At 46.0% G+C, this 27,149-nt stretch overlaps 1 protein-coding gene across 6 annotated transcripts in view; it reads left to right on the forward strand.

Moving 5' to 3' along the window:
- The window catches only part of SDK1 (sidekick cell adhesion molecule 1), a 595,311-nt gene that overhangs the window by 360,924 nt on the left and 207,238 nt on the right, over window positions 1–27,149 (forward strand). For 4 of the 6 annotated variants that reach the window (XM_081839463.1, XM_081839466.1, XM_081839467.1 and 1 more), the window contains exons 10-14: window positions 3,599–3,715; window positions 3,847–4,014; window positions 8,140–8,242; window positions 10,684–10,860; window positions 23,552–23,688. In XM_081839463.1, the coding sequence (XP_081695589.1) occupies window positions 3,599–3,715; window positions 3,847–4,014; window positions 8,140–8,242; window positions 10,684–10,860; window positions 23,552–23,688 (702 nt within the window). The remainder of the gene's footprint in view (window positions 1–3,598; window positions 3,716–3,846; window positions 4,015–8,139; window positions 8,243–10,683; window positions 10,861–23,551; window positions 23,689–27,149) is intronic. The other 2 variants (XM_081839464.1, XM_081839465.1) reach the window with 2 other exon arrangements.

The following is a 27,149-nucleotide window of genomic DNA, read 5'->3' on the forward strand; positions in this document are numbered from 1 at the left end:
AAACTGGGAGACCCCAAATAAACTTTCCCTGCTGCATGCCCCTGGATAATGTGGTGCCCTCTGGAAGCTTTTGAACTCCAGTTCCATCAGCCTCTGATGGCCTGGTCAATGGTCAAAGGTGATACGAGGCAACATCTAGAGGGCACTTTAGTGATCATTGAGATACAGCAACAAGTGCACAACATGCATTATTCACACTTTTGTTATAGTTAAGGGCCATTTATTGTGGGAATGATGTGGTTGTCTTCCCACGTGAAGGCAGAGCAGTATTACAGTTATGCAGCCTTTGCAACGTTTAATAAGTGGGTTTATAAGAACATATGCCAGCACTGTAATCCTGAAGTCATGCCAGAGAGATGCTATTTTTAGTTGTTTATTCATTAATTCATTCCCATACATCAGTGTTTCCCAACCGGTGTTCCGCGGCACACTAGTGTGCCGCAAGACGTTGCCTGGTGTGCCGTGGGAGGGAGGCGGGCGAGTCCGGCGGCGAGAGGCGGGGCGGCGGCGGCGGCGAGCACACGCGGGGCGGCGAGCGAGCTCCCTCCCAAATCCCATCGCCGCTCGCTTCGGCCGGCCGCCCCGTGCCGCCGCCCCAAGCCTCGCGCGCCCAGCGGGAGCTCCTGCCGGGCGCGCAAGGCTTGCAGACACTCGCCCGAAGCACGGGGAGCCCTCCGGAGGGCTCCCTGTGCTTCGGGCAACAGGCTGCCGCCCCAAGCCTTGCGCGCCTGGCGGGAGCTCCTGCCGGGCGCGCAAGGCTTGCAGACACTCGCCCGAAGCACGGGGAGCCTTCCGGAGGGCTCCGCGTGCTTCGGGCAACAGGCTGCCGCCCCAAGCCTTGCGCGCCTGGCGGGAGCTCCTGCCGGGCGCGCAAGGCTTGCAGACACTCGCCCGAAGCAGGGGGAGCCTTCCGGAGGGCTCCGCGTGCTTCGGGCAACAGGCTGCCGCCCCAAGCCTTGCGCGCCTGGCGGGAGCTCCTGCCGGGCGCGCAAGGCTTGCAGACACTCGCCCGAAGCACGGGGAGCCCTCCGGAGGGCTCCCTGTGCTTCGGGCAACAGGCTGCCGCCTCAAGCCTTGCGCGCTGGGCGGGAGCTCCTGCCGGGCGCGCAAGGCTTGCAGACACTCGCCCGAAGCACGGGGAGCCCTCCGGAGGGCTCCCTGTGCTTCGGGCAACAGGCTGCCGCCCCAAGCCTTGCGCGCCTGGCGGGAGCTCCTGCCGGGCGCGCAAGGCTTGCAGACACTCGCCCGAAGCACGGGGAGCCCTCCGGAGGGCTCCCTGTGCTTCGGGCAACAGGCTGCCGCCTCAAGCCTTGCGCGCCCAGCGGGAGCTCCTGCCGGGCGCGCAAGGCTTGCAGACACTCGCCCGAAGCACGGGGAGCCTTCCGGAGGGCTCCGCGTGCTTCGGGCAACAGGCTGCCGCCCCAAGCCTTGCGCGCCTGGCGGGAGCTCCTGCCGGGCGCGCAAGGCTTGCAGACACTCGCCCGAAGCACGGGGAGCCCTCCGGAGGGCTCCGCGTGCTTCGGGCAACAGGCTGCCGCCCCAAGCCTCGCGCGCCCAGCGGGAGCTGCTGCCGGGCGCGCAAGCCTTGCAGACACTCGCCCGAAGCACGGGGAGCCCTCCGGAGGGCTCCCTGTGCTTCGGGCAACAGGCTGCCGCCCCAAGCCTTGCGCGCTGGGCGGGAGCTCCTGCCGGGCACACAAGGCTTGCGGACAGCTTCCTGAAGCCTGGAGAGCAAGAGGGGTCAGTGCGCACCGATGCCTCTTGCTCTCCAGGCTTCAGCGAAAGCCTGCATTCGCCCCATAGGACGCACACACATTTCCCCTTTATTTTTGGAGGGGAAAAAGTGCGTCCTATGGGGCGAAAAATACGGTACTTTCTTTGTGTTTATTTGATGCCTATTAAAGAGAGTTACTTTATATATAGTCAATATAGGCACAGAGTTAATTTTTTAAACATTTTCTAATGGTGGTGTGCCTCGAGATTTTTTTCATGAAACAAGTGTGCCTTTGCCCAAAAAAGGTTGGGAAACACTGCCATACATAACCTCCCCTCTCTTAAAGGATAGGGATGGCTTAGTATTCTAATATTATTTCCCCCTTGTTATCATATGTTCCCTTTTCAACCCTCCTTACACTTCTCCCTTCCAAGTCTGTGCCATTTTTTGTTTTGTTTTCACAAACAACAACAAAAAATCCTAACAAGTGTCCACCTTCTTACTCATAGGAAGCTGCCTTACTGTATACCAAGCCAGACCCTTGGTCTATCTGGCAAATGCTGGAGATTGAGCCTGGGGCCTTCTGCTTGGGAAGCAGATGTGTTGCCAACTGACAATGGCCCTGCTCCTTTTGGTACCACTTGAATTCACAGTTCCATATTTGCCCCACCCATATGCAACCTGAACAAACACAAGCCTATGCTTTTGTAGTTGATGTCAAATGAAGCCACCTTCACTTCTGTAATGGCATTGCCAAATCTGGTGGCCCCAGATGCTTTCAACTACAACCCCCATCAGCACCAGCCAGCACAGCTGTACTCCCATAAGTGTCCCTCCCCTAAGTGTTCATCTGTGCTGCGATGGGTGCCATGGCCCCAAATATCTGAAGGGTGCCAAGCTGGGGAAGGCTGTTCTAGAATTCGTTGAAGTTGATAAGGAAATGAGGCCAGGAGGTCAATTCCACACCTTGACTGACGAGTGGCAGCATCTAGAACAGGGGTTGGCAAGGTTTATCTAGCCTGGGCTGGATTGGTCCCGCAGAGATCCCTCTGGTGTCTTTGGCGTTGCTGACCCCTGATCTAGAAGAATAATAATTCTGTTCTGCGTCGAAAATGTGAACTTGGTCATTGCCAAAATGGATGAATACCTGGTGGTTGTCTGCTCTGGTGACCTCAGCTTCACAAAAGATGGTTTGGTGGGGGAAAGTGGAGAGATTCTCGGCTGGAGTTTTATTTAGGCGTGATGGACGGATGCTTGGCTGCAGCATCTCCTTGCCTTGCTGATTGGCAGTGAGCTAAGTCGTTAGATCTTTGCTAGGTTTACCTCTGAACACATATGGTACTCACATAAGGTCTGATATCTTTTCTGGGCAAAAGATAATGGGGGGGGGGCTGTTTGATCTTGCATTGGAGATAGAAAGAATGAGGAAATGGGGAGGGGGACAGAGATACCATAGATGAAAATCAAATGGAGACTTTTTTGGGCTGACATTCAGCTCTGCAAACCCATGTCAGGCTCAATAAGCTTTTCACCTTATGTAATGGGGTTGAAAGCAAATAGTTTTGTTTATTTCAATTTTTCTATCCCCCCCCCCCCGAGCTTCTTCTTTTCTTCTTCTTTTTACTTTACCACAAAGTCCTTTTGCTTCCCCTTGTATGGAAACTGCTTGGAATTCATTTTTCATTTATCCAACAGTCCACACTTGGGGAATTCCTAGGAGGTGAATAATGGAAAGCTACTGTCTCTTCTGAAAAAGTTTTCATGTTATTGTTGTCATTCCCCGGTCCATTACTAGTCTGATAAATATGGATACAAAATTCCACAAGTAGTTGAGAGATCTTTCAAGGAACTGATCCTTAGGAACAAAACAAAATTTGATTCCAGATATTGCACCAACGTTTTCACGACTGCCGACAGACACCACCGTTACCGAAGGGATGACAGCAGTTTTAAGATGTGATGTCTCAGGAGCACCAAAGCCTGCCATTGCATGGAAAAGAGGTAAAGCCTTATTATTCTGTTGGGAAATCACTCTAATTGCTGCTGCTCACCAAGAAGAATTAGCATAGCATTAGCGTTTTCATGCACTGCAAATCAGAGAATTGAAGCTGTTCTCACATGGTGTTTTTCAGGCAACCAGGTTTTGGCCAGCGGCTCCATTCAGATCCCCAGGTTCCTCCTCCTCGAATCTGGAGGGCTTCAGATCGCCCCAGTCTTTGCTCGGGATGCTGGTGACTATACCTGCTGTGCAGTCAACTCTGAAGGATTCCTAAATGCTTCCGCTGCTCTCACCGTGTGGAGTAAGGACCATGTTTGTTTTAGAGTTTAATATTAATCAAGGCTTAATCAGTTCTCATTGTGCCCTCAGGAAACCAATTACAACATTTCCATTTCATGGTGTGTATGTGTGGAAGGGAGGGGGTGAATAATTTAATAGAAATTATGTTTGTGGATTTTAGAGCCGATTTGGAGAGATCTACAAGGGAGAGTGTTCATTTGACATCTTTGCATTTCAAAACAGACATTAAGTTTCACCAAAGCCATCCTAATGTACACAGCTGGAGATACCTGCAGATTATTTCAGTAATTCATGCACTACGAGGCATGGCTGCTACCTGTACATTCTCATTGTGTCATCCTGATAACGTGCAACTGATACACATATCACGATGTGGTTATAGGAGAAGCTAATAATCTCCACTGGAAGTTCCCTTCTGAACAGGCTGCACTGTATATTATGCGCAGGTTGCCAGTTCATTTTAATGTCCTGCTTAAACCTTTTAAATTTGATTTAATTGCATCACACACTGTATGCACAGCAATGAGAATGAAACTGTTATATAACCCAAGGGGTAGAACAGAAAAATCCAGCATTCTCAGACATGGTGCTTAATGGTCTCTGATGTTCACACTTACCGTTTGACTCTTGTTCCTTGTACAGAAATCTCTTCTGGCATTATGGTGTATTATTGCTTCTGGAAAATGGGACTTTGCTCCCATTTTCCATTTATCTTCCTTTCTTGCACCTGGATTCAGCTGATGTGATCTGCGGCTTTTCCCTTTATATGTTGAGGCATTAGGGAGAACTTTTTGTGCCTTAATTACTCGCTGCAGTGACCTCCATTTCCCGGGCATGTTTGAATGACGGGGATTTAACAACATTTGGGTAAATGTCATCTCTTATGTGTGTAGAATATTATGGAAAAGTTTGTGTCTTTGGAGCCACTTGATCTGATTCTTCCCGTCTTTCTCCTCATATCCGCAACCAGCTTTGCGTGGATGTGTTGCTTGGGTGCTGTCCAGCCTTTCCACCTATTTTGAAGCTTTTGAAGGCTATACAAATGAGCTAACACACACCGCTCTATGGTTTAACATGAAACAATCGCAGGGATGGTTAACAATGTAGAGTTTACTCTTTTATGGCCTCCAGTCAAAAAGAGACGGAGTCTAAGAAAATAATGTAGGTCTCCCTAGTGGGATTTTTGATCTTGGAAGCCTCCATGCCTTCCCATGTGAAACTGCTTTTTCAATCTCCCTGCCTCCTTTTAAAACAAGGGTTGGAAGTGAACTGAAGCAATCTGAGCTCTTGCCTCCAGCCCAGCCCTCCTCTTCCTCATTTTGGAGAACTAGAGTATCCTAAAGGGCACACTCTCTGGCCTGAAGATCAGCATTTCTCCTGCGTCCCATGGCCTCCCACCTGATGTGCTCCTTGCACCATTAGACTGGTGAGCTAGAGAGAGAGGAACAGAGTGAGAATCAAAGCTCTGGTGCTGTGGCATCAGGTCCAGTGCGCTCCTGCGTGCCGGTCTCTGGCTCAGCAGACCCTTGATCACCAGCATCTAACTCAGAGATCCTTAGGAGGCAACACTGTAGCCTCCAGCTCAGTGTCCTGGTCATGACTGGATCCTGAGATCATAAACGAGGCTACAGGATCCTGAGATCATAAACGAGGCTGTTACTGAAGAACCAAAACAGCAAAGCCCCCTTGGCTGTGCAGAACAAGCTTCTGCCAAAGAATGCAATATTTTCCTATATTAATCCCAGCTTCTGAACTGACTGGTTGGCCAAATGCCTCTTTATCTGCTGGTAAACCTAAGCACTGCCTGTGCTGTTTTGGTCCCAAACAGGAGTCTCACTGGGCCCAGCAAGGCAGGTCAGTTGTTGCAGCATCATGATGAGGTCTGAGTGGGCAATTTAGGAGGACTAGAGGTGAAATAAGGGCTTTTGAGCCTCTGCCTCCAGTTCAGTTCTGCTGGGCTCCACTCCACTTGGACAACTTGAAGGGAGTCTGACTTGGGGGGGGGCACTTCTTTGATCCACCGCCTCTTCCAGTTTAGAACCAAACAGAGAAAATGTTCCGGAAGGCCTGTAAATGCCATCTTTGTAGCGAAGATAACTTTAGGACTTATTGTTAGTTGCTGCAAGAATGAGCTTGTATATGTTTCTCTGCTTTGAAGCTTCAGTTTTGCTTCAGGAGAGGCTTCTCATACTGCCTGCCTGTGAGCTAGTCCCTTTTCTGGGAGATGGATACAAACTGGGGAGGGGTCTCTAAGCTAGGAGTGAGATGATTGGGCTATTGATGCCAGCCTATGAAGCTTGGATTAGCACTTTGTGGACAAGTCATGACAATGTCCTGCTGTTTGGGCACCCAGGTCTGTAAAGGCAGCAGGGCTCTGTAGGCTGTGATGTAAGTCTGCACCTTGCTTTAATAAAGCACTAGGACTGGCCATTCTGACATTTTCGAAACCTGTCTTTGGTATCCCTGCACCAAACCACCCACACAGGCCCTCCTTTGGGCCTGCAAATCAGAACCTTCCAAATACTGAGGCATTGCATGAGGCACTCTGTTCATCAGGTCCAGGAGCAGGCTTTAGTTTGATATGGGCCCCAGTGTTGCCAGTGGTGGAGCTTCATGCTTCAGCACCGGGGGCATGGCTGGTGTGCATCCTGAGAACGTGGCGTGCATCCCGGGGGCATGGCGCACTACCCTCAGGGGTGTGGTGCACGTCCCGGGGTCATGGCGCGCCACCCTCAGGATAGTGGCACACATCCTGGGGGCATGGCACCTAGTGTGGGGCAGGGCAGCCATGGTGGCACCCCACCAGGATCGTGGTGCTGGGGGCAGTGCACCCCCCCGCCCCCTCTTCCTCCGCCAGTGAATGTTGCAGGATCTGATTTAACAACCTCCTGTTTGCCAGCCTCAAAGCCAGGAACCTGGTCCATTTCTTCAGCCAGTGTCCTTGTAGCCTCTTATTCTGTGCCCTGATCACTGCTGAACTCTGACACCACAGCACACATAGGCACTATTGCTCTTTAAGCCCCAGAATGCACAGCTGCTACCTGAACGGCTGATGCAAGCCAATAGTCTGGTCCAGTTAGCTTTTCAACTTTGAGCTCAGCTGATGTTCCACAAACTGCATGTTGCAAAGCATCCTCAAAAGATGCAGTTTGCATAGGAGAAAAGATGCTTTCCCTGTCAGTCATTTTCCCTCTGAAACTTCTTCTCAGTTGTCCTCTCTTCACCCCACCAGTATTGTAGACCTGGATTTATTCTGGGGTGTGTGTGTGTGTGTGTGTGTGTGTGTGTGTGGTGGAATGAAACCCTGTAACTCCAAGAGATAATTTCCTGGGACATTTTGCTATTCGAAGTAAAAAACACATTAAGAGCCTGTGTAAGTATACAGTCCTTCTCTCCTGAAGGTGGCTAAGACATCAGGAGCCAGCCTTGGTCATATCTGCTTTCTACCCACTCTTTCCTCTCCCTGGACTGAATTATCTCTTACTGCTGCAATAGCAATTAAATGAAATATCTTCATCATTAACATCATAACTGCAGCTAGTTCTTCTTAACGCAGGATCTGAAACTCACTTTGAGCTGTTGTTTCAGACTCCACTTACTTGGGAACTGTGGTCAAAACAAAATAAAAAAATTCCTTCCTTCCAGTAATTACAAATATCTGTAATTGGGAACTGTGGTTTGCATTTACCATGATTAAAAATCACTGTGACAATTTCCCTAAACTGTGGTTTTGCTGCGAGTAGGAGAGTCAGTCTACAGCAAGGTGAGAGGCTGGCTCCTTAATCATGCTTAAGAGGTGGCTACTTGCCCTAACACATGACAAACACTCTGCTGTAAAATTTACTCTAGGTCTCTTTTTCTAATATTGCTGGGCCCCTGGAATTGGAATCCCTGGGGAAATTAAAGATGGGAAGGGGATGTGATACTGCATTAAACTTTTCCAGTAAACACTGGCTGTGGAGAACTTTGCACTTTCACATATTTGCTAGAGGCAGGGGGATGGAGGAGCAGAAATTTTCTTGTCAGGAATGACAAATGACCTGGCTTGCTGCCTTCAGAGGCCAAACACCCAAGCCAAGATGGAAGTTGGCAATTTTACCTGAACTGTGGGTCGTGTTCTTTTCAGATCGCACTCTGATCGTTCGCCCTCCTGAGGACAGCACTGTTATTAAGGGAACCACCGCGATGCTGCACTGCGAGGCTGCTCATGACCCAAGAATTTCAATCAGGTTGGTGGTGTCTGCACTTGCTTCTGCCATATATTTGAACTTAATTTTACAATACGTGGTCACCGTGTTTGGCGAGCTCTTTCCAGGCACCTGGTTTTGTGCTGGTATTCCCAGTGATGGCATCCTCTGGGGTTGCAGGTTGAGCTATTATTCATGTCAAGTCCTTTTTATTTCTCCACTTCAACCTTATATATTATTTACAATGAACTGCGTTCCACTTCATGACTTCAATACAACTACCCATGATTTACTGTCAAGGTTAATACAATATCAATAAAACTGACTTGTCAGAAGCTGATACTTAATGAGAATGAAACCCAAAGTGATTTGAGGGGATTGTAGGAACGTTTGCAGAGAGAGTCTTGAAAATTCCTGAAAGCATCCTTTCTGCTCTTGAACAAAGCGCCCGATCAGCCTTGCAGAAAGTACAATATGTCTTTAAACTGCCAGATTCTACAAGCAAGGAGTCGGAGGAATTCCCTCTCTGCTCCTTTGACAGGATGAGCATGTACACAAATGAAAGACAGGCAAATGAAAAGGGGAAAGGCCAAGGAAGGATGCCACAGTTCCCTTTAGAAAATGTTAAACAACGGCATTTGTGTAAAAGAGAAAGGAAAGACATCAAGTCTTGCATTAAGAAGAGGATGGTATTTTAGAAGCTTTCTCTGCTGTCGCCACCCCCCCCACTCCCCCCGTTAAGGGCTGGTAGGATTATGACTATGAGCTCTGCTATAGATGGTTTAGAATAGCTCTATTCTATTAATCATAACATTGAAATCACTTGTGGGAGAAAAGTATTAAATGGATCACGAATAAAAAATCAGAAAGGTTTAAAGCTAAGTATAATTAGCATTTTTGTAGTGTATTTCAAGCATCAAAGATTCTTACATACAATTCCTCTGTGTTCCTTACAACACCCTTGTATGACAGGCCAGGGTACATTTTGTGATTTGTATACTAAAGGAACCACTACAAATATCCTTCAAATTCACTGTTGTTGTTCTGTTTTGTGTTGTGCAATTTAAATTCAGATATATGCAGGAGGAAGCTGTTGTAGCCCTTGGTTATACATTTTGCCTGCCCATGCACCCGCCTGTAAACTCTGGCCCTAATTCACAGAAAATCAGGCCCAAGTATGCAGGGGACACAGGTGGCACTGTGGGTTAAACCACTGAGCCTAGGACTTGCCGATCAGAAGGTCGGCGGTTCAAATCCCTGCGACGGGGTGAGCTCCCATTGTTCGGTCCCTGCTCCTGCCAACCTAGCAGTTTGAAAGCACGTCAAAGTGCAAGTAGATAAATAGGTACCGCTCCGGCGGTACGCCGGCTCCCTCGGCCAGTAAAACGAGATGAGCACCACAACTCCAGAGTCGGTCACGACTGGACCTAATGGTCAGGGGTCCCTTTACCTTTACCTTTATGCAGGGGCAAAGGCAAGCGGGGAAGAAGACAAGAAATACTGTAGCCTTTCCTGTGACATAGACTCAGTCTAAGAAACGTAGAAAGGAGAAAAAGAGCAATGACAGGTCAGCGGTAGAGAGTCATCCATTAGTAGTACATCTACTTGCATTGTGTAAACCTCTTATTGCCTTCTATGGTAAAACGTATATTTTAAATGAAGTAAAACTTGGGCTCTAAGTAGGTTTTCTGACTCTTGAAATATAAAGTACAGTGGCACCTCGGGTTAAGTACTTAATTCGTTCCGGAGGTCCGTACTTAACCTGAAACTATTCTTAACCCGAAGCACCACTTTAGCTAATGGGGCCTCCCGCTGCTGCTGTGCTGCCGGAGCATGATTTCTGTTCTTATCCTGAAGCAAAGTTCTTAACCTGAAGCACTATTTCTGGCTTAGTGGAGTGTGTAACCTGAAGCGTATGTAACCCGAGGTACCACTGTATCTGATACCTGACAGGTTCTGGGTGTGAAGCCAAGTGGAGGTTCAGGATTAGGTAGGTCTGCAGTGGTACCCACTAGTTTCTGATGGGTCTGAAAGCCTATTTTGGAGTCAAGCACAAAAGTTGTTTATTTGTGTATAGTCTGCAGGTCAACAACAACACACACACCCAGCCAGGGTACTGTATGTCCTTGCTCCCTTGTTTTTCTGGGATCCAAAATCAAACCAAGTACAGCCTGGGTCAGGCTGGCAACCATCACTTCAAACCTGCTTTGTTTAAAAAAGAATAAATGGGAAACTTGCCATTGATTTCTAAGGAGTAGGACTGCACCCTTCACCTTGAACTATCGTACATTTTATTAGTCTTGCCGGCCTGTCAGACATTCACTGCATCCAAATGAGCCCTTGGTGAAGGTTGCGAGTGAGCATCTCTGTTCTACATAGTTATTTAGCTCTGTTTTTACCATATAATTTCAGCACTTGATATTTCATCATTTTTAACGAAATAGACAGCTGACTTTAACGGTCTGAAATACTGTGACAATCAGGTATGTTTGGAAGAAGGACAACGTTGTCATAAATCCATCTAGCAGCTCCCGAATCACCATGGAGAAAGATGGCAGCCTCACCATCAGCCAGACGTGGTCCGGAGACATTGGAGACTACACTTGTGAAGTCACATCCTCTGGAGGAAATGATTCCAGGGTGGCCCGCTTGGAAGTGATGTGAGTATCCCAGGCGCAGGCAGCTTTGAATGAAACTGCAAGTGGTTGGCACCTCCATCTTATTTTACTCCACTCCCCCACAACTTCTGCTTTGACTTTTCAATTGTTATAAGAAACACAGCCAGTTCCTTACTTTAGTACAATTGTCCCCAGTGGTATTTAAACTCAAATCGGATTCACCACACTTATTGTGTTTCCAGATCAGGGAAACTGGCTAGCCCAAAGAGGTCAGCCCAAGCAGATTATGATTGCTGTAGTTTTCCAAACTCCCTTGTAGGAGCCTGCTCAGAACATGCCAGGCTGAGTCCCAGGCACCAGCCATGAGCTTCAAGCCCTGGAGCCCCTGACCGTGGTCTGAATTTGACCAGGGATTTTCTTAGAGAGAGCATTCCCCACAGTAGCCCTACAGTTCTGGGATTCTGCCAACTGGGTTCTGTCACACCACCACAGACCTTTGGGCAAGATCTGATTCACAACCACACCCAACACCCACCCCATTCTTGCTGGCTTTTACTTGAAGGCTTAAAAAAAATGTTCTGCTTCCTTGTTGGTTTGGAGTTTGTTTTAATTCTGGGCTGGACGTTTGGTTATTGTTTTCTGGCTTTTATTATTTTCCTGGTTTTCCCTTTTTTTTTGCTTTCTGAGTAATTCATATTTCTATTTTACGCTTGTTTTGTACTGTTTATTTTTATGGAAGCCGCCTTGAGAGAGCTTTTACTCTTCAAGGCAGCATATAAGCAGGTTTTTAAAAATAATAATGAAATGCTCTGTTGAAACCTATGAAATTGAAAAGGGCCTGCATTGATTGTTCTTTCTTGGCTGAACTGATCCCTAATCTCTGATGGAAGTAGAATGTGAGTGAGGCAGTCAGTCTTGTTGAGCAAGAGAAGGTGATATTCTAATATGACTGACGCTTAGAGTAAACCTGCGTACTAATATTTTTTGGAAAGCCATCTGTTTCTGCCGTCTGCTTGTACCTAATCTTTTCTTGGAGAAGATGCCTGAGGCTGCTTCTTCAGCCTTGCTGTCTAACGTGCTCATTTCTGAGATTTTGTTACATCCATCTTGGTTTCATTACAGCATCACCTCTTCAGTGCCAAGCCTTGATTGAATTCTGTTCTGAAGCCATCCATTTTTACATCCTCTCCTTTGGTTCTTATCCTGGAGTGCATTTTATGCTGCTGGTAGAAATCCAGGGCTGAGGAGAAAATTCCAAACAGATTGCTACCTCCCGTACTTAATTAGTTGTCTCTTGTGCCTCTTTAGGGACTTTGGTGCAAGGATGGTCTGGCTTTAAAATTGTGACATTGGAGCCAAAAGGCCTGTGTCTGCTGAGAGCGTTTAACTGTGAAAGGCCTCTCCAGGCCCTTGAACTCTTATCATCCTTTGTAATCTCCATCTTCTGGGCAGGGGCCAACCAAGGTCTAAAGTTGGGTTTTTTTACCAGCCTGCTACCTGTGATTATTTTAACTGGAGACACCAGAAATTAAACCTGGGATCTTCTGCAAACCAAGCATGTGTTTTGTCTCTATGCTGAGATTCCTGCCAATGACACCAAACATTCACGGTCAGGGCTCTGGGGGCTCTTCCTTTCTCTCTCACAGCCCACTTCCTTTCCCATAGTTGCTGTTCTTCCCAAATCTCTCAAATGCGAAACAAGTCAGGTGGCAGGAGTCATTCCATGGTCATACACCCCCCCCAAAAAAAAATGTTGTCTCAGAGTCATCATCATGGGCAATTTATAGGAGCATCAGAAAGAAGAGACTAGATGTCAGCATCAGGCAAACAATGCAAACTAAACACAGTTTGAATGTGTCCATTATTAAGTGAGAGTTAATAATAGTGATTCTCACAGATGTATAGTAACGAAACTCCAAATGACACCCTGTTAAAAAACCATCTTGTTGTGGTTTCCATCTCCATATATCCCTTAAATTGCACTGACTGCCTCTTCCCATTTGTACTTTTTATTTTGCATGCTTCATCTAAGTGAGAACAATCGGAAAGAAGTCAGGCAGAAAGCAGATTATCTTTTCCACACAATAGAGAAGGGTGTTTTTTTCTTTCTTTTAGTAATTTCCGGCTTTTCTGGTGGGCTGTTATCCAAGAGAGAAAAATTACTCCTATTTCATAATGTACCTGCAATGGGGGAAAACACACACATGCATACACAAACACAAACACAAACACATACACAAATCTCTTTCCCCATCAAATGCAATTCATGTCCCTATATGGAACACAGGTTTGAAGTGGCGAGATCCTCAGTTTTTCTTTGAGTCAGATCCATAGGCAAATTTAGTGTCATGCAAGTGAAATTGAAATGTCTTCTCCAGAGTACGTTCAAGTTTCTCTCAGATCGTTACTGACAAAAAACTGTAAGGAGGCAAAATTATGAGATATTTTAAGTGCTAATACAGAATGAACATCTATGGAGGGGCTGGAACACAATGTTAAGAGCACATGTTTGGCATGCAGAAGGCATCAAGTTCAATCCCCAGAATCTGAAGGTGACCTTTGGAAAGTTCCCTGCCTGTAACTGAGAGCAGCTGCCAGTCAGTGCAGATGGATCAATGGTATGATCCTGAAATGCGCTCCGGATGCAGATTCCTTTGACCTTGATCCTAAATCTGCAGTTAGTGCAGAATGCTGCTGTGGCACAATTGTTGACAGGAGTGAGTGCTTGCCAGCATATAACACCTCTGCTAAGAGAGCTGCTCTAGTTGCCAATCTGCTACCAAACCAGGTTCAAGGTGTTACTATTAGTGCATGAAGCCCTTAATGACCCAGGGCAGGTTTACCTGGGAGATCACCTTACCCAAACAGGCTCACTCAACCACTTCAATCTGCAGAACTGGCCCTGTTACAGGAGTCTCAAAACACCTCTTCCACATCTGTCAGAAATCCATCTCCCATGCTTTGGAACTCCCTGCCTCTTGACATCAAACAGGTGCCTTCACTGTACTCCTTTTGGCACCTGCTAATAAGCATTTTTGTTTAGGCAAGCCTATCCAGGTTTACATACTTTTTGCATGTGTTTTGATCTGTGCTTAGCTCATCACTGATTTTTAAAAATCTTCTTTTTGTTTTGAGGTTTTTCTTTGTTTTTACAATCAAGTGGTATATAATAGATAACATTCCATATAAAGCTGCTTCCTGCAGTGGCATCGTGCGCAGGGTGGGCGGTTCGGCCCAGGTGCCATGTCTGGGGGGGGGGTGTGACAAGAACGCACCCCATGGGGTGCTCGCCTTGCCGCCCCTGGGCACAGCGGCACAAGCAGCCATCGCGCCGCCACAGCCACATGTGGAGGATCCTCCATTCGCGGCTGCAGCCTGAGCACCGTACGGATGGTGATGGGATGCCTCCGTCACCACTACAGCCGCAAGCGGAGGATCCCACCACCGCCCGTATGGCCCTCGGGTGTCGCCAGCGGCAAACCGCTATGTACAACGCATGTGCGGTGTTGCACGCGTGCACTGTGTGTAGCGATGCCACATATGCGCTGTACATAGGAGTTTGCCACCGGTGACACTGGAGTGCCATACGGATGGCAGTGGGATCTGTCCGCCGGTGGCAGGAGCTGCTTACGGCAAGCCGTGCCCACCCCCTCCCAGCCTCCCTACCTCCCTGGCTCGCCGTAAGCAGCTCCTGCTTTGCCACTTTACTGTGAGCCGGGGAGGGGGACGGACGGGAGCCGTGGCTCCCAAGAGGACGAGCTGCGCAGCTTTACCAGTGCCCCGGCAAAGCGTCATAGCTCCCCCCCTTCTCCCGATGGCTCAGGGTACTTGGGAGTCATGGCGGTGGAGGCGCAGAGGCGTAGGAAGGGGGGGCAGACCACCCCAGGTTTCATCCCTGAGGAGATGACATTTGACACCCACCCGCGACTCTCAAGCCTGCCCCGAGCTGTTGATGTGGGGGGATTGACAAAAAACATTCTGCACGGACTTGCTACGCCTGTGGCTGCCTGTGCTAGAGGAAGGGTTGCCTGCCGCAAGTCCCAGGTTCGGCTCCTGGCAGCTCCAGCTAAGGCTGGGAAGGGCCGCTGCCTGTGACGCAGGAGAGGCACTGCTGCAAGTCAGTGCAGGCAAGGCTGAGCCAAATGGTCCAGTGGCCTCTGGTTCCTTTGCACAAAGGAGACCTGAGGGACCGAGGACGCCTTTCCCCTTTAAAATATCCTCCTGCTGAACCACTTACCACAAGTCAAACTTCATGGCAGATTTGGCTTAGACAGTCTTTTGTGACCAGGAAGGAAAGCTTTTTCTCTTCTTCTTTTTCAAATTGACAAGGAGGCTTGCTTAATCTCCTTTGCCTTCTTGGTAATCCTCTCTTCAGTCACAGTCTCTCTAATTACCTGCTGTTGGGCTCTTTTTTTCTCTGAGAAATCTTTCCAAAAACATGCCTAGTTTATTTCCCTTAGCAAATAGCTTGCTTTTAGCTAATTTTGTAAGATACTCTGTGGGTGTTTGTTGAGTAAATTTCTTCAGCCATCCTCTGGCAGTCACAAACTGTTTCTCAAACATTAGGGTATTTGTGTCTGCCATGTATCATTTTTTTGAATACCTTACCTTTTTTCCTCCAGCCTCACCACAGCAGTGAAACAGTCCTCTCATGTTTATATAGGAAGGCAAATGGGGACTTTGCCAGAGTCCCAGGAGACTGTCAACAACAGTGTACTGTTTTTGATGGTTTAGAGCTTAGATAAGCGCTGAAGCAAAACTGGTCCGTGTGCATTTTGCAAATGGTTTTAGCACACACGTGTGTTTGGGTGATTCTTTACACCATGTTGTAAAAGGATGAGGAACTGTTTAAGAACACGAAGAAGGGTTTGGCTGGGTCAAGCAAACGGTCTTTCTTGTTTCCTAGAGTAGCTAGCTAGATGGCTTCTAAAAGCCCACAAGCAAGGCATGTGTTATGTACTGAGTTGAATAGGATCCAAACTGCAGCAGTCTGATTGGTCTTAGAACAATAGGATCCAAAATGAAGCAGTCTGATTGGTCCTAGAACAATAGGATTCAGTATGCAGCAGTCTGATTGGTCCTAGAACAATGCAGCAGTATGATTGGTTGGCAGGAGCCACCCAATCCAGCTCCAGATAGAAGTGAATCCACAACCTGATTGGCCTACAGGAGAATTCCGGAATTAGCCAATCACGTGCAGCCCATTGTGTAAATAATGTATATAAAGCAGATACTTTGAGGGGACTTTCATTCCCTCCTCACCACTATGAGCTGAATCCACTCTCGACTCTGAGTATATTTCAGCATGAAAGCCAGTTGTTGCTCTTCAGCAACTGGTCTCCAGTGGCATAGGTCTCTCAACCTGGAGGTTTCATCATGACTATGATTGGTAAACATTGCTCCATGAATTTGTCCAGTCCTCTTCTAAAGCTTTCCTAGCTAGTGAACATCACCACATTTTGTGGCAGCGGATTCCAGAAATGAATTCTTCTGTTTTTCTCCTTCTCTCATAACACTCAAACTCATGGACATCCAATGAAACTGATAGCTGGAAGACTCAGGACAGATAAAAGATAGGGCGTCTTCATGCAGCACAGATTTAGACTGCAGAGCTCACTCCCAAAGGAGCAGCGATCGCCTCCAATTTGGGTGGCTTTAAAATAGGATTAGACAAATTCATGTGCGAGGATAAGACTATTGGTGGCTGCTAGCCAGGATAGCTGTACTCTGTCTCCACAATTGGAAGCAGCAATGCTTCTGAATGTCAATTTCTGGGAAATATAGGAGGAGAGAGTGCTCTTGTGCTCAGGTCCTGTTTGCAGATTTCCCAGAAGAATCTGGTTGGCTACTGTGAGAACAAGTTGCTGGACTAGATGGGTCATTGATCTGACCCAGCAGGCACTTCTGATGTTCTTACGTTCTTTCTATCCTGAATCTCCAACAAAGACTGGAGGTGAACGGGCCTTAGGAGTCTCATCTCCAGCCCCACCCACTTTGGCCTGAAGCCTGAGGTGACTTGATCGCCCGCATCCTGGTCTGAAGCGGAGCACTGCTTTGCCTTTTGATGGCCTCCCAAATACCATGCATGGTAGCATGGGAAGCACTCAGTTCCTCTGGTGAGTCCAAGTTTGGGGACATCTTCTGTGAAAGACCCAACACAAGGATCAGACCACCAGTTTCAGGAGCCCAATCCAATTTCCCAGCTGGTCATTCAGCAGCCTCTGACTTAGCAATCTTTCTTTCTTGGGTGGGTGTGTGCACAGTTTTTAGGTTTTACCACAATCAACTGGTATATAAATATTGTGAAATAAGTAAATTGTTCTGACATAGAAATAGCCCAATATTGATTCCCTCCCCCAATCCCACTCTGACATCCAGTTAGTATGCAATAATTCCATGGATGTTTAGAGCAAGGAGATTTTAATTTCTTCCCAATGAAAGATGGACAGAACTGTTCACAATGGTGGCGGTAACTAATTTCTCACCCTCCTCACTCTTAATTTTAGTGTTCTCCTATATGTGACATGGAGGCATTTGTTCAAGAGAGATTAATAATGGTTAACCTCCACTTTTGTGTACAACTTAGAGACCAATACATTTCCTAGCTCAAGAGGTGCTCTTCAGTTGTAAACGATCCTTTCTGGCAAGAGATGTTTCTTGCATGCTCATTTCCTCTGCCTCCAGGGACTTCTGTATATAAGCATCATCATGTGCTGGCAGTTGCTGAGTTCAGAAGGCAACAGTTCATTGCTCTTATATTTTATGGCCTTAACAAGTTAGTACAGAGGCCTGCTTAGCCCCAAAGACCTGTTATGGTTTGCCCTTGCTAGTGTGCACTCAAGGTGACTGCCTATACTGTATACCTGATACAGGAGACAAAATGAGTTTGCTCCAATATATCAGCTCTAATGAGCACACAGTGTACTAATGAAGAGGGATACAAATTCCACAGTTCAAGAACTTCAAATTGATCGATGCTCCAAAATATCAATATTAAAATTTGCAGGGAGTCTTGCAAGACAATCTGCTCAAATCAAATCCTCAACAGGAACTTGCATTTAAACTTGAAGTAACCTAACAGGAATATTAGCTTTTACAGAGTTTCACCAAGTGGAGATCAAGCCTGTTTTCTTGATGAGCATAGACAAGCTAGATGTTCAGTGTTTCAGATATCAAGGAGCCTTTTAAAATTTCCACTAAAGGCTAGAATTTGAAACAGGCGGAAATGATTCCCTTCTGTATCAACTGTTTACTTGAGCAAAATGAGAGCAGCCTGGGCTGGTAACTGTAGAGTAGCTTTGAATGGATGTCTTTAAAGTGACAGGGAAACAGACCTAGCCAATAAACACATGTACAGTGACAGGCATGTTCATACTTCGTGCTTCTGTAACAACCTGGTGCCTCTGCAAACACAATTTATAGCTGGGATAGCTCAGTTGGTAGAGCCTGTCGGAATCTTTTTCCCAGTGTGGGACCTGAAGCCATGGCTCCTGAGATTCAGGGGCCATGGCTTCAGGCCCCACACTGGGAAAAAGATTCCTTCAGTACATTGCAAGGGGTTGGATTATATGACCCCCATGGCCCCTTCCCAATCTGCAGCTGTATGATTCTATGATCTTACGCTTTGAATCCACAACTGCATCTTTTGCTCTGCATTGGTTAGGTACCATTTATTTATCAATTTATTTATTATTTAAATTTATATACTGCCCTTTCCCCAAAGATCTCGGGGCAGTTCACAAGATGAAAAGCACAAAATAAATAGTTAAAGCAAAAAAAAAAAAAAAGTTCTTACAATTATTAATTAACCTTCTCTTCTCTGTAAGTTCCCAGAGTTAGTTACATATGGAAAAAAATACATTGTAACATTAAAAATAAATAAATAACCACACTCCAAGATACCATACATTCCTGTTTTGATCAATTTCACCGCTTTCCTGCAGAATCCTGCCAGCACTACAGAATGGCTGGCTTTAACTGGGACGTGACAGATCTCAGTAACATGATCAGTTGCAAACAGTATGTGAGTCTTACATTGGGTCTCCTCTGAAGCAAGTAGAAAAGGTCCCTTTCCAGCCATTCTATGCAGTGGAACTTTGCTTGCAAGGAGCACTTCAATCTCCTGCAAGGGCACCATCTGTAGGGGGCTCTGGGTGCCCAATCACCCACAAAAAATGTTGTGGGTGCTTAGCACCCATATCTCAGGGCCCCCAACACAACTTTCAAGGTCCCACGAGGTATCGGGACCTGGTGCTACCAGAAGTCAGTGCAGACATTTGCCTTCCACTGATGTAAGAATGCCTTCCTTTGCTTGATGGTGCAGAAAAGCTGCCTCATGGCTTGGAGTTTGAGGAAAAAGCCCTTTCTGTCTTCAACTTCCAGCATCTTTTAATGGAGGACAAGCCCATCCATGGCTGCTAGCCACAAGGGCTATGTCCTCCCTCCACGGCTGGAGGCAGAAGGTCTTTGGAGGCCAGTTCTTGAGGATGGCAGGTGGGGGAGAGGGCTGTTGAGCTCAGGTCCTGGTTGCAGGCTGACCACTGTAAGAGCAGATGGCAAAATGGGTCTTTGGCCTGATGGAGCAGGGCTCTTACGGCCTTATGTTAGCCCAAGCATAATTTTGTTTTTCAGTTTGAGCTATGCAGCCTGGTGTGGGCTACATAAACTATGGGCCACGGTTCAAAGTTAATGCAAAATTAAATTCTTTTCTCCTCTCTTCGCTTCAACCACAGGAAGGAATCTAAAATTCAGGGCATGCATTTTGCAGCTCTGATTTAAAGCCACATCCCTGGGCTGAAATTGCACTTGTTTATGAATGTGGACTCGTTGTGGTTTTAGACGGTGCACAGTGTGCAGCAGCTTAATAAATTATGAAAAGGAATGAGTACATTTTTTAATTAAAGAATGTCAAGTACAATTACTGCTTTTTGGTCTGACCAGCCAGGGTCAGCAATAATTGATATTGAGAGAAAACTTCCACTGAGCAGTCCATGACAAATTGCTAGTATGGTTGCTTTTCCCACGCAAGAGATTTGGGCTTCACTTTGATGGGAAATGCCAAGAAGCAAAAGATCCGGTCGTTTTAGGTATGAGTAGGTCTCACACAAGACATTCAAACAGCTGAGGCAGAGAATGCAAACTCTCTCCCTCAACACCCCTCACCCCAATTATCCGTCTATCTATCTGTTTATATATACCTGAATGGTGGGATCGTTGCCCACTGATGGCACCCGAAACCTGCTACTATCTCACTTAAATTCATGATGTAGGCAAAGACAACCCCTATCATGTGACTGGGAAGAGTGGGCCACTCCAGGTGATGGGTGCTGGTCTGCCATTAATGGCTAGCAAATGGTTAGACTTTTGATTTATTATTGGGAGAGAGACAGTGTTGCGCAGCGGTTACAGCATCAGACTGGGATCTGAGAGACCAGGGTTCAAATCCCCACTTGGCCATGAAGCTCACTGGTTGTGCCCTTGGGCCACTCACTGCCTCTTAGCCTAGCATACCTCACAGGGTTGTTGTGTGAGGATTAAATGAGGGCAGAGAGAAGAACCACGTATGCCACCTTTGGATGAAAATGCAATAAATAAAATAAAATATTTTTATTGCAATCTGAGGAGAGAGGGGGGAAGTTAGGTAGGATACCGTATTTTTCACTCTATAACATGCACCCGACCATAACACACACGTAGTTTTTAGAGGAGGAAAATCCATAGGCATGCCACCCGTAGGCATTCCCTCTATAACACGCACAGACATTTCCCCTTACTTTCTAGGAGGAAAAAAGTGAATGTTATGGTGCAAAAAATACGGTACATGTTTTTGCAAGCAAATTCCAACACTGACATCTCTAGGTAGTGGCTGGGCAAGAGCCTTGTCCAGGAGCTGCCAGTCAGTGTAGACCACACTAAGATAAATGAACCAATAGTCTGATTTGGTAAAAGGCTCCTTTCTCAGTTTTGCAGTGGGGGCCATAGATCGGGGGTGGAACACATACTTTGCATGCAGAAGTTTCCTGGTTCAATTCCTGGTATACCAGGCAAGGCAGAAACAGGCTCCTCTCTGAAATCCTGAACAGCTGCTGCCCGCCAGTGTAGACAATACTGAACTATATGGACAAATGGACTGACAGCTAAGGCAGCTTCCCCTATTCTGCTTCAGACACTGGGACTTGTCTTGTACAGCCTTGGCTGGCTGGGATTCACAGCAAGTCTTCCCAGTGCTTTGAGGCAATAAGCATATGCCTTACCCATCTACTTCCACATATTTGTGGGTGCTTACTTTTCATAATTTGTGTGTCTGTTTTTAGATATTGTGTGCTTTACTAAATCCTATGTTTTGTTCATTTTACTTTAGATTTTAAGCATTCCATTTAGCATTCCCAAGTGTTTTTTGCAGGCATTTTTCGCTTGGGTGGTTTAGAAAAGAACAACACCTCTATTTTGTTAGGGACCTACCAGGCTGAGGCTGCAGCATGAATCTTAAATGGTAGCAACCTAAGAGGACGTACAATAATTTTGACTGGGGACTCTTCATGGATGGTGGCAGTGTCTTCTGCTCGCCCGAGTATGAAAAATCCCACTTTAAATCATCTCTCCTCCCCCCTTTCTCCTCAGGCGTTGGTTTCCTATTCATATGTTTTACAGCTATTCCATTACTAAGAACTCGCTGTAAAAAGAATTTATGGGCCAAGTTGTCTCAATTAAAAAAACAAATTTGAAAACTGGCTTTTTTCCCATGTTAAGTAACAGAGCCATTAGCTATTTAAGTGTCAACCTTAGGAATTTCCACATAAATCACCACTGAGAAACCACACAAAAACTCAGCATTGCTCTGAATATTATTATTATTACTATGATTATTATTATTATTATTATTATTATTATTATTATTATTATTATTTCACTTTTACGTTAAGCTGATCCAGTTAAACATTTAAACATTTGTCTGTGACTTCCGGGTTGGCGCCATCGCCGAATGGCGGACTCCCTCCGAGCTCCGGAGGGAGCCTGCTCGGTAGGGGCTGGGTCCTGCCGCGCCGGCGACGCGGGGACCCTTAAAAACCATGGGCGCTAGAACCCATGGACATGGTGACTCGGCTGGCACCTTTTGAGCCCCCCCCGACCCGCGAAGGAGCCTTTTTAAAGGCTGCGGAACGGGTGACAGGGGGGTGGTGGTGCTTTGAGTCCTCCGCTTCCCCTGCCGAGCGAAGCCGCATGCCATTCGACGGAGAGCGCTGACTTCTTCCATTGGAAATTCGGACTTAAAAGTATAACCCGTGAGTAATCGGAACTTGGACTAAAAAAGGCGAGAAATTTTTTTAAATAATTCGGAACGAGCGGGGGAGGTATAAAAAGGAAGTCAGCCCCCCCCCCTGTTGTAGAGGAGCTAAAGTAAAGGACTTAACATCTAAGATCGAGTGCAACCTTATTTTGATAAAGTTATGAAATTTCGCGATGGAAAATTATAAGATTGAGCTGGAGGAGAAAAGTGGAATTTATTTAAAAAGCAACCCCCCACCCCGGAACCTGGGAGCGTCTTAGCGAGAGCGCCGGGAGAAGACAAGGAGAGGTTTTGACAGCTGTCAAAGAGCTGTCAAAGCAGAAGAACAATAATGAGAACTATGTTACGAGGACTTTGCCGGTTATATTTGTTACAATTTGGATACAAAATGTTTAAAACAAGGAATAATAAAGTTACTTTGACTGGTGGACGTGATCTGGAAGGGAACTGAGTTATTATAATCCACCTAGAGGAGCCGAGGGATATTACAAGTTGTTGACATCGAATTTGACAGAACCTTTTATCTCCTGGGAAACTGCAGAAATGGAACATTATTTTGACTACAGAGGTTTACACACTAAAGTAGACAATAGACTTATCTATTGAAAATGGAAGGGACTTGGCATCATGTTTCGTTCCTGAATAACAGAGCCTCTGCAGCGGAATTTAGAAGCTTTTGGAATTAGAACATTTGTGCAGGAAAACAGGAAAAGAAAGAGGAGAGAGACCAACAAGAACATCAAAAATAATAAGAATTGGACAAAGTTGGAAGTGGGAACATTTGGGAAATCCAGATTTGAAAGGTTTAAGAAATAAAATTGGAGTTTTACTCCCAAGTATATAAAAATCTGGATGGAAAAAATGGGCCTTTTTGAGATAGACTCCTTCCCAGATTGGACATTTAAAATTAAAGAAGACTGGTAAAGGACTATGGCTTAAATAAATGTGGGAACTCCAGGAAGACATTAGATGTTGATTAATACGGGAAACGCAACCAGGAAAAGGGGGAGGGATTTGGAATCCAAAGGCTGTAAAATCAAAATCATATTTTATTTTATTATATTTAATCTATTATGTATATTAAAGAGGGGAACGCGCGGAAGGGAATAGGTCGATCTTAGGAGATGGGAAAATATTTTTAAATAGGGCTAATGATAACAAGGTTAAAATTTGGGATAATAAATTGCTGAATTTATTTGTAAGAATTGGAATACAAGAGGGGGAGGGGAGGGGAAGTCCTGGAAAGATGTTATGGAAAATAAGATTTTAAATTTGGATGTTTTGTTTTTTTATATTATTGGAAATTCTTAATAAATATTATTTAAAAAAAAATAATAAACATTTGTCTGTGACCTACAGAGTGACAGGTGGACCTCTTCCTTCTTTGCTTTTTGTTTTAATTTGCGACGCCCTCTTCTCCTTGTCTCCCTACCCTGCTTTCCACAGAGAATTGCCTCACCCACCGCAGAACCTCCTGGCCACCTTGAACGCTTCCTTCAGCCGCAGCGTGGTCCTCTCCTGGGTGCGTCCCTTCAATGGAAACAGCCCCGTCCTGCACTACATTGTCGAGCTGTCTGAGAACAGTAAGTGTGGCGAAACTGATTTTCACCCGTTTATGCGAAGACATTTTATTTGGAGTTGTTATTTTCCTCCCTTCCCCTCCCAGGTCTCTCTTGGCTAGGCGTGAGAAATCATGCGAAGCCTGGGTATCTGTTTCTTCTCTTGCAAATGTGCATGTGGATTATTAATAATTTTTAAATAAGAAATCTTATTCTAAAAGAACAACCATTTCCCCTGGCAAATGTTCTGCCCCATTGGGGACTCTAATTGGGAGCTCCCCCCCCCCCCAGTCACTGCTGCTCTTCAGACCTGTTGCACATGGCATTATCTTTGACTTAAGAAGCCAGGGCGACTGCCTGGATGTTCACTGCTCAGGAGTGCAATTATGCAGCCCCGGTGTAATAATGATGCTCGGCTTAGGCTTGTTGTCATGGCAGTCACTCTCATAAAATATAATTGAGCTGGCATTTTCTTACCAGGGCTCCCATAGTCCCACAGTCCAGTGGAAGGCCACCTGCCCTTCTTCACTCTCCATGCATCTTCCACTAAGAGCCTTTTCTTCCCTGTCCCCATCTCGTCTCCTCTCTTGAGGAACACACCCTCTCACCACCACTGGTAAGGCTTCTCCTTGGGTCCAGCTCATGCTGCAGAGGCATGAAGTCTGCTACCAACAACCAAGGGATGAGGAAGTGAGGGCTTTTCTCTCTAATTTCCTGCCCCAGAGTCCTGCTCCTAGGAGAAGGAAAAGGAGGTGGGGCAGGGGTTAGAGCTGAGAAACTGTGGCTGCCACGTCCCTGATTCAGCAACAGGTTGTGAGATTCAGGTTTGAAGCAGGCAGCCTTTATTCATACCTTTGAACCTCCCTGCCTCCTCCTCTGCCCATTTGATCTCCTCTCCCTCCCCCCCACACCAACCATACCACCCTTATTTCTGATGCAGCCTTTGCTTCTCTCTCTTCCTGCCAAATCAAGGTGACTGAGATGGACAAATGAAGGAGACAGATTCAGTCGAGGAAGAGTGGAGTGTGTGTGTGCATGCAGACACACACATACACCAGTGGATACATACTTTATCCATGTCTGTAGGGCTTCAAAGTAAATGGAAAGGCTTCATGTTTATTTACATGAATGTTAATTTTTTTGGGGGGTGGGAGCTACATCTGGTCTGCTGCCGAGTATCTATTTTAGCCAAGGGCCCTACCTTGTACTTCAATCACTCTGTTGTTTATCTCAGCACGCACACTATGGAATATAAATGCAACCACAATATTCAGGGGCTAGAAAGATGGGCTTCGGCATGCAGTTTTGAGTGGCCTTCAGATGTAATCCAGAATATCAGGCTTTGCAGGAGACTGTCCTGGAAATAGGGATGATACTGTCAACTGGAAAATATAGTAATTCACCTCTAAAAATCTGTAAGAAGCTCAGTCGAGATCTGATAACATCCTACAGAAATTGCTTTGATAATCCTGAAGGGTACGAAGGGATTTTCTGAACTCTCACACGCTGTCAGACAAATCCGTTGATTTTAGCTGATGGCATCGTAATCTACCACAGGCTAGTTCTCTGTGCATAAATTTCACAAAGCTTTTTGTCTGGAAGCACAGAAACAAAAAGGAGACACAGCCTAGGGAAGTACAGAGCCATTCCTGTCAGCAATGCTTTTGGGGAGGGGCAATGGAAAGGGATGCCAGGTGGAGTTTAGATTTCAATCCTGGCTGGTCCTGGACTCCTGTGGCAACCCTAGGCAAGTTGCTGTGTCTTGGTTTGTGTTCATCATATGCAAAGGAAGGAATGATTCACTGTGTTGTATTTCATACAGGGCAGTTATTGTAAAAATCAGTGGGTTGTTGACCGTGCAAGACTTTGTACCACAGAAATGGTCACTGGCTAGCAGTACAGGGAAACTGATGCTCTCAAAACTACAAACAGAGAGGGCACACAGGACTGCACTCTAATCCTCTAAACATTGGGATGGATTAATAATGATACGGTCTGCAGTGTAGACAACTTTGCTTAACTTCCAGCCTTCACGAATGCCATTCTAGGAGAAAGGCAAGCATCCTCATCCTAAAATCGAGGATCAGCAGGCTCTGAGTCAGCTGCAGTATTTGCCCTGCAGGCTTTATCCTGACAATCGTTTCAAAACCTGCCTCCTCCTCCTGCATTTTAGCCTTTGCGTTTTAGCCTCCTGCATTTTAGCCTCTGTGATTCACATGGAATATATGCATCCCGTCTAGGACAAGGGGAAAGAGGGTGCAAACAAACAGCCCAAGTAAGCCCTCAAAATGACTGTCCATGAATGGGTATTCAATACAATCGGTAGATAGAGGTGGTAGAACTCTGGATTTTGCCACTTCAAACTGCAAGTGAGGAGCGCCATGTTTTTGCATGCTCCCCCATTCTATATTTTTATTTTTAAAAACCTCTTTCATCTAGTGAACTAGCACATCAGTTTATGCTAAGCCTTTCTCATTGACATACTAGTTTTCTATACACATGGATTTTTTAAACATAAGCATTAAGAACTGCAACACCCTAAAGCCTGAAGTGGAAAAGCCCAGAACTTCATCATCTCTGTGAGCTCAGCTAGATTGCTAAAGAAAACGTGTTTTATATGTGTTTTATATGCGATATAACACTGTGACAACAGATGGCACTGTGGGGTTCCATTTTTGCCCACCCGATTTCTCAGTATTAAGGTTAAAATGCATTTTTCTTAAGCACTTCTTTGATGTGTCTAGTTTCAGCCTGTGTCTCATTCTGTGGAGTGTGTGAAATGATTCTTAGCATTTGAAGGGGGGGGGACTGCTTAATTCTACTAGTCAAAGGAAGTAGGAAAAGCAGCAAATTCTCTGTTGCACATGTAGCTGTTCCAAGGAGAAACCAAGGCCCTGCATTGTTTGGTGTTTGTGTTCATCATATAAAGACCCCAAGTTTCTAGTTGCCATTCTTCATTTCCCACATTGCATTTAAATATTAAACCTTTCCTGCTATTAACAGCCAGACTGGTGGTAGGAATATGTAAGTGCTTCCTTTCTCATGTGTCTTCAATCATCCGTGAAGTGCTACAACACTACAGAAACTGCTTGTGTGTGCATGTGTAAAAGAAGAGTATGTTTGGCAGCATGCAACCCGAGAGTGGGGTTAATGCTTTCATCTTTTGTTTGCTGGTGTAGATTTCCTGGCCCCTGCTCTATGCTCTAGGGCAGGCTTTGTGTTAGTTTTATGCCAGCATCTTTGTGTGTGGCTATACTTGCTATTACACACACCGTCACTTTTGTCTCTGCATCCAGAAGTTCCTTTGTCCTTTCAGTCAAAAATTGCTTTCAGTGCTTCTGCTTGTTCTTTTGGTGGTACAGGTGCCTTTTTGTATATTTTAACTGCTGCTAGTTTCTACATATGCTTCCCCCAAGCTCATTTGCTTATATTTGTAGCTGTTTAACTGTCAGCAGTGGTGCAATATGTGTTATGCATCCTAATCC

The sequence above is a fragment of the Podarcis erhardii genome (assembly GCF_964252035.2).
Source record: "Podarcis erhardii genome assembly, chromosome: 14".
Classification (NCBI taxonomy): domain Eukaryota; kingdom Metazoa; phylum Chordata; class Lepidosauria; order Squamata; family Lacertidae; genus Podarcis; species Podarcis erhardii.